Genomic DNA, 7,755 nt, shown 5'->3' with positions numbered 1-7,755 from the left:
TTCAACTTCTATAGTATGGTGAGCTATTTGTGTGGGGAGGCTCAGCATTGCAATGTGCTTTTTAAAATGTAATTATTGAATGTAGTGTGTGGAGGTGCGCATACACCATAGTGCATATTTGGAGGCCAGAGGGCAAACTTTCACAGGTCATTTCAGTTCTTTCACCAGGTAGGACGGGGGATCAAAACTACGCTCTCCAGTTTGGTGGCAACCGCCTCTTCCCACAGAGCCACCTCGCTGGCCTGGAATTATAATTTTTTTAAAGCCAGCCAGAGCTGATATGGTACCACGAAAACGATTTAATTTTATATACCTCAGGGCTGGTAGGCCACAACCGCATAGTGATGCACAAATTAATGGAGATGGGTTAGTTTAGGAATATAAGAACTAGCTAGAATTACACTTAAGCTATTGGCCAAACAGCATTGCAAATAATACAGTTTCTGAGTGATTTTTTCGGGTCTGGGCAGCCATAAATGAATGAGCAGCCTCCACCAACATCCCCGATCAAGTTTTTACCAGGGCAAATTGAATCTGTTCACAAATGCTGTGTAAAATTTTAGAGAAAAAGTAACTCCGTTTTTTTTTTCAGTTTTTATTTAAAAAGTTACTTTTCATTTTGCATACCAATCCCATTTCCCCTTCCTCCTCTTCTGCTGCCCCCCACAGGCCCCCTCCTAACCTTCATCCACTCCTCAGATAAGGTAAGTCCTTCCTTAGGGAGTCAACAAGGTGTGGGATACCAACTTGAGGCAGGAACAATCAATCCCATATCCCCGTATCAAGGCTGAGCAAGATATATCATCAGAGGGAATGGCCTCCAAAAAGCCAGTTCATGCACCTGGCATAGGTTCTGGTGAGACTGCCAGTCCCCACCCCCCCCCCCCACCGCAACAGATCAAGCTACTGACACCCACATTCAGAGGGTCCAGTTCACTCCCATGCAGGTTCCCTAGCTGTGAGTTCATAGTTTGTGAGCTCTCCACTAGAAAAAAAAAAAAAAAAAAAACCTAAATGAGGTGACCCAGGCCCAGGAGGACAAACACGGAATGTACTCACTCATAAGTGGATACTGAATATAAAGCAAAGGATAACCAGGCTACAGTCCACAATCCCAGAGAAACTCTAACCTACATCCAGTACCTGATGGAAGCAGATGCAGTGACCCACAGCCAAGCATGGGGCTGAGCTTCTGGGGTTCATTTGAAGAGAGGAGGGAGGGGTCATATGAACAAAGGGGGTTGGGAGCAATATGGGGAAACTACAGAGAATTAGTAACTCTTTTATTTGGTCATTGCTTCAGGTTCCTCTATGCAGTCCTGCTCCTGAGAGAGAGAGGAGATGGGGCAGGGACTAAGCAACAGCCAATGGGTAAGCTATCCATTTATGCTATAGAAACAGAATGTGCAATTAAGTTATTTTTTATTTTGCACAGAGTGACATTATACTCCTACAGAACCTACAGAATTTTTCAGTAAGGAGGAAACCTTAGAGACCATTAAATAAAAAGCTGACAGAAAGGACACTAGCTGAAAAGCATCCCTGTAAGAAGATAAGATGCTAATTTTTAGAGGCACTCAGAAGTTGGAAAATCAATTTTTCTTAACGTTGAGAATTATTGAGTGGCTAGAAAAGCATCTTACTCCATGAAATATAGTCACTGTTTAGTGCCTTTCCATTTTATTTACTATTTAAAGCATACAACAGCTAGTTAACCAACTACTTATAAAATATATTTAATGTTTAGAGGCACTCAGTGTGGTTATAAAATGATTTTAAGGGTATACAAAAATGGTACATTAACCGCATTTCATGAACTATGGTTCCCTCTGGAAAAACAAAAACATTTTCCCTGGCATCCTGCGGCATCTCATCCTGAAGTTTGTAAATGGCCCACGCTGCTCAACCCGGCTGCCTCTCTGGCTTTTGATGCCAGCCACTTTAGAGCACACACCAGAAAGATCAATATAACCCGTACGTAAGTGATAGAGCACGGTGCACTCAAAGGCTGTTAGAATCTCCAGTAAAGAATGGCTTGCCAAATGCAGTGAAATTAAGCAGCATGCACAAAACCCCAGCAGAGAGGTGGTGTGGTTGGAGTCTTTTCTCCATCCATGGTGGATTGATGGGTGTATCGTGACATAAGATGCATTGAGACGAGACCTGGCCCCTGCCATGTGTATGCATTAGTGAGTTTATGGCCTATGAAAACGTGGGGAGAGTCTAACAAAGGTGTTATAAGAATTGGTCCTTTTTTTCCCAAATGGAGAATCATGACAAGTTAGACACAAGGAGACTCAATATCAACTTAAGAGCAAAGGGATGTTCAAATATATTTATTTCCAGAGAGTATCCTAGTGCCTGCAAATGCTCTACCAAAATTCACTAATGCCTGTTTTCATCACTGAAGTTCCCTTGCATGGGTTACTGAAAAAAAGCGATGGAAACCTGCTTTCAGCACCCAGCTCGCATGCTATAGTTAGACGTAATGATGTCTGCTTTGTTTTGTTCACCTTTCTGGTCGGCTTCTGGTCCAGGACTTTGCTGGGCTCATGTCAGGGAAAGGATGCAAAGATGGACCAAATGAAACCCTGTGCAATATCATTCTTTAGTTCATTCTTTACTTAGTTAAGGAGAATTTTTGTGGGTACTAATTCCAGGGAAGAAAAGCTAAATTCTAAGTGGCTCATTGCCAGAGGCTCATGACACACACATGTGACTTCTAAAACCTTCAGAGGAACTCAGTGGGAATTGTGCTCCGTAAGCTTTAGTTCCAGGAGACTTATCGGATGGTCAAAGTAAAGGATGAGGGAAAATGTCCTCGCAGACTTCTGTCAGGAAGAGCAAAGAGCGGCCACTTTGAAAGTTTCCAAGGACTTTCACCTATTTCGCCAGTTACCTAATCCACTACTGTGTTTTCATACAAGCCTAACTAATCTAGCAAATAGGAAATGCTGACTCCAGCCGCCTCAAGTCAAGTCCTTCCTAAGTTGGAAAGACACTATGAAGGCTATGAAGGTCAAACCCTGGTAGTAGAGGCCCGTGCGACACAGATGGAATCAGAGGACTCAAGACTGCTTCTCTTCCCACCATGCCTTGGTGACTTAACAGTCAACAGTCTATTTAACACAGTTCCTTTCACTAGTGTTCCATGTTCCGCTTTGACAAAAAATTCAAAGGTGTACTAAAGGCAAGCAAACACAAACACACACACTCGTGAAAAAAAATACATAGACCATGTTTGTTTTGTAGCATTGGGGACTGAACCTCTGGTCTCATGCATCCTAGGAATGCATCCCACGGCTAAGCTATGTTCTCAGCAAGGTATGGTCTTACAAACTTAACATAGTCACCAGGCCACAATCCAACAGCAGCCCCAACGTTTGCTTGGATGAACTGAAACCTTACACCCATATAAAAACCCACACACGAGCACACAGATAGATATGTAACGATTTTATTCATGATTGTCCCAACTGGGAAGCAACCAAGATTTTCTTCAGCAGGTGAAATGCAAAAACAAACAGTTGAACATCAAGGTAACACATTTTATCTAGTGTTAAAAATAAATGAGTTGCCAAGCCATGGAAAGACATGACAGAAACACTCGTGCACTTATTCACTCTGCGAAATAAGCCAGCCAGGAAGGTTACATACTGTATGAATCTCTGGAACGATCTATGTTCATAATTGTGATAACAGTTATAGAGCCTTGGTTTCTAGACATCTGGAGGAGGGAGTGATACAAAGATGGAGTGAAATGATTTTTTAAAGACAGTGACTATCATGATAGATACACAGCATATTTGCATGCCTAAAGGATACCCAACTCCAATAGCAAATGCTAAAGTAGACAGAGTTGGAGTAATGACTTAGGAACATAAATTCACCAAGTGTAACCCATGGCCATGTGTGGTATGTGATGATGGTGGCGGCAGGGCTGGGGCTATGCTATGTGGATTCCCAGGTTTCAGAAACCTCTCAGTATTTCCCATGCCATTTTACTGAAAACCCAAAATTGTTGGAACACTGGCTCCAGGCTCGTGCAAGCAATCCTAATTAAACTTAGCGGATCACAGATAAAACAACAACAAAAATGAAAACGGGGATGGAGAATGAGAGTAGGTAATAGGGGAGGTAGAATTCATTCTCCAAAATATTCTCCTGTGGATATATGGGACCTCAGAAAAATGAAAAAACAAAAGATGCCAGGCATTTGATGAACTTAAACCAATGGAGATTATATAATAGTCTAGCAAACAGATTTCTTGTATTGCGGCAGTGGTTGCGCTTTTAAAGGAGAGTGCTATTTTCACACCTACAAATACAGCTACAGAATCTCCAATACATCTCCTTGCTGGGAATGTTTGGAGATTAGGTTCTCTTAGCACACGCTGAAACCGATGGTAAAGATGAAGTCAATAAAGTTTCGAATCAACGTTTTTACTTTTGCTCGAGGAAAAAAATGTCAACTCAGGTTAGCGCTTTAAGATTTAATCCATTTCTATGCTTTCTCTCTCTCTTAGGGGGTTGAGTGCTTTTCCATGTGGATTAGTTCCAACACAAATGCTAATGGCTGCAATAAGTGCATGGGGAGGTATCCCAGCTCTGGAGTTCCTCCCCAAGAAATAGCCAAAAAAAAAAAAAAAAAAAAAAACAACAAACCAAATTACCTTCAGATAGGGTTGCTGAAGGCTATGCTACAGAACCAGGCAGCTTTAAGGACCCTGTTGGCAGGCAAACCTGGGTCTAGCTATGAGGACCTTGCCTCTGCATGGGCTTAGGTCGGTCGATGGCTGTGCCTTCGATGGGACCTATGTGGCTCACTGTGGTGTCTGGAAGGATAAGGGGTTGCCTCTCTGTTTCGGTGGTGGGTAGAGATTCTGCGGATGGGGCCTGGCCTCTGCTCACGATATGCTGAGCTGGATTCCCTGTTATGCTCATTCCTGCGCCTCGGGGAAACTCTGCGAAATGGCTGTTGCTGAGAGGATGGAGAGGAGGACGTGGCGTCTTCTCTGCGGCTTGGCAGGTTTCGCACATGAGACGAAGATCTCTGAGGACTGTGGCGGTGGTACCTGGGAGAGGAAGAGTGCCTGGACTCAGGGGCTTCACGAACCTCACGCCTGTCGTGGTCTCGAGGCTGCCTTCTATCTGCCCGGTCTGGCTGTCTCTGAGCGGGAACATCCCTGATCCACCTGCCCACAGGGTTGTGAGCTGGGAGGACCACGCCCCAGGCGTCTGCCACGTGTGCCAGCAGCAGCTGCGAGAGGTGGCGGTGTGCCCGCTCGTCCCAGTGGACGCCATCACTCAGTCGGTGCTGCCCCGCATGGCGGAAGTGGAAATGGAGATCCAGCACGTCGAAGCCACGCCTCACCGCCTCCGCGGAGCTGTAGAAGTTGGCCTCCATCACATCTTCGCGCAGGCGCGTGGGGCAGGCTGGCCCATCAGGCAGGATGAAGCCCCCAGATACGACCTCGGCGATAGGCATGGCGGTGTTCCACACCAGGAGGCAGGAGGCAGGCAGCACTTGATCCAGGCGGCTGAACAGCTTCTCCAGGTCGTCTTGGTAGCGCCTACGGAAGTTGCGTCCATATCTGGACAAGTCCCAGAGGCAAGAGTTCATCACCACCAAGTCAGGGGCATAGTGGCCCCAGCGCAGCTGGTACAGGATGTCCTCGACGTAGGGCGAGTAGGCACGTGTGAGAAAGTAGAAGCGCACCAAGTGGTGGCCCGAGCAGAACTGGCGCACCTCGCGGTAGTGGGTGCCATTGTGCATGCGTCCCCACCTGCCGCCCTCCAGCAGCACGTCGTGCTCGAAGCTCAGCTCACCTTTACTCTTCAGCTGACTGGAAGACAGCAAGCAGTCTTTCTGCAGCAGGAGAACCAGGTCCTTGTACACGGCGCGCTGGATGGAGTCCCCCAGGATGACGACGAACTTGTTATGCAAGAGCTTCTGGACTTCGTGAGCTCGGAGGTGGGGCATGATGGCTTCCTTGGTGGGAGCTCCCTTCCAGGGAGCTCAGGGAAAGCGGAGAAGCTCGCAGTAGAGCGCTCCGTGCAGCTTTCTGGCCGCGAGGTTAAGGAGAGCAAGCTTGAGCTCCTGAGGCTGTAGACTGCCTCATCCGGTTTGCCACCGCCCACGGTGTGACCTCTGAACCCTGAAAAGTGTTGCGTGCGTCCAGGCTCCACCTGGCGGATGGGAGGCTTAGCACCTCATCAGGAAGTAGCGGCACCCCGAGAGTACAGGCGGATGCCCTGGGCATGGACCCTCTTGCTTCTGCTGTCTAGAGTGGCCTCAGCCAGGGTCTCAGCACGGCTAAGGTCTTTTTGGCCTCCAGCGTCTTGTTAACGTCTGCAGCTCTGTCTGGAATGCCTTGAGGGTGCTTTCTCTAGCTGCTTTCTTTACCGCGAACCTTACTCTAGTTGACTATTTTTTTTTCTTTGTGTTTCCATTGTGGGGAGAGTCCGTTCTGGAGGGTAGAACCCTGCCTGACACTCACCAATCTATGGCCATGGTGACACTACAAGCCAGGATGGGTAGAAAGCACAGCCCGTTGTAAGAAATAATAGAGAATTCCCACGTACCTTTTTCCAGCTTTTCTGTAACCGTGAAATCCTTAAGGACTTAGGTTATCTCTGTACGAAGGTATACGGGCTGTTTTCTTGCTACAAGATACGTTTGTACTTGCGTTGGCTTCTTGTCTCCTTCACGGTCCCACTCCCTAACTCCTGGTAGCCACTTAAAATAATCTCCATTTACACAATTTACCATTTCAGGAATTCTATGTAGGTGGGATTGTACAGTGTGTGACCACGAGGAATCTCCCCACCCCCACCCCACCCTCATTGTCCCCTGCATTTGTCAACTTTCCAAAGTCTGAACTTGTTGTCTGAACTAGGTGAGTTTACTGGCGACGGAGATGTCTGTCCTTTCTTCTTTTGGCTCCCTGAAGCCGCCCATTGGAAGGACAGCTGGGTTGTTGGCAGGTTTTGTCTGTCACAAACAGCACTGCTGAACATCCTGAACAGGTTTCGAGTAGACCTGCATTTTCTTTATTTTGAATAAACCCAGTATTGTCATTGTAAAGCTGCAGGATGGTGGTACAGCTAACGCTTTAAGAAATGTTTTTGCCTATCTGGTGTAGCTCATGCTTTGTAGTCCTAGGAGGAAGAGACAAGAGGCTAGTGAGTTTGGGGCCAGCCTGGGCTATTTATCACATAGTGAAAGTTAGTATCCAAAGAGAAAGGAAAACCAAAGTCTCAAATTGTTTTTTTGGGGTGACTGGGTCCGTTCTTACTGGTGTAAATGACGGTTTTTGAGAATAATGTTTTTTTTTCTTTTTAAAGATTTATTTATTTCGTATCCAGTGTTCTGCCTGCATGTATGCCTGCGCACCAGATCTCATTACAGATGGTTGTGAGTCACCATGTGGTTGCTGAGAATTGAACTCAGGACCTCTGGAGGGGCAGCCAGTGATCTTAACCTCAGCCATTTCTCCAGCCCATGAATAGCGGTTTTTATTTCTTTCTGGATTTTCATCTGCATAGCCTGAATATGTTAAACTCCAAATCTTTCATATACTTACTCAAGCAGGTCTAACCCCAGGGAGTCAAAAAAAGAAGGCCACTTTCTTTGTCTTTGGGTGCACTTGTAGATGCTATTTAGCCCCCATGGAATCTGCTTAAGATTCCCTTGTCGCTAGGTTATCTTAGACCATTTAACAGGTGTTTGGGAAACTCAGTGGAATAGTGCTT

General features: G+C 46.2%; 1 protein-coding gene across 1 annotated transcript; it reads right to left on the bottom strand.

The window, feature by feature from the left end:
- Window positions 1–4,780: 4,780 nt before the first annotated feature.
- Window positions 4,781–5,983, bottom strand: LOC121433368 (PC-esterase domain-containing protein 1B-like). Its single transcript, XM_041631745.1, has one exon. The coding sequence runs from the start codon at window positions 5,981–5,983 to the stop codon at window positions 4,781–4,783; it is 1,203 nt and encodes a 400-aa protein (XP_041487679.1).
- Window positions 5,984–7,755: the final 1,772 nt, after the last annotated feature.

The sequence above is a fragment of the Microtus oregoni genome, unplaced genomic scaffold (genome assembly GCF_018167655.1).
Source record: "Microtus oregoni isolate MIOR12 unplaced genomic scaffold, Mior012 000038F_ref0000394, whole genome shotgun sequence".
NCBI lineage: Eukaryota > Metazoa > Chordata > Mammalia > Rodentia > Cricetidae > Microtus > Microtus oregoni.
Note: the sequence above shows the minus strand (reverse complement) of the source record. Positions and strands in the feature narration are given on the sequence as shown.

Excerpts from the sequence above, each read along its gene's own strand:
- LOC121433368 (XM_041631745.1), bottom strand. The coding sequence starts at position 5,983 with ATGCCCCACCTCCGAGCTCACGAAGTCCAGAAGCTCTTGCATAACAAG.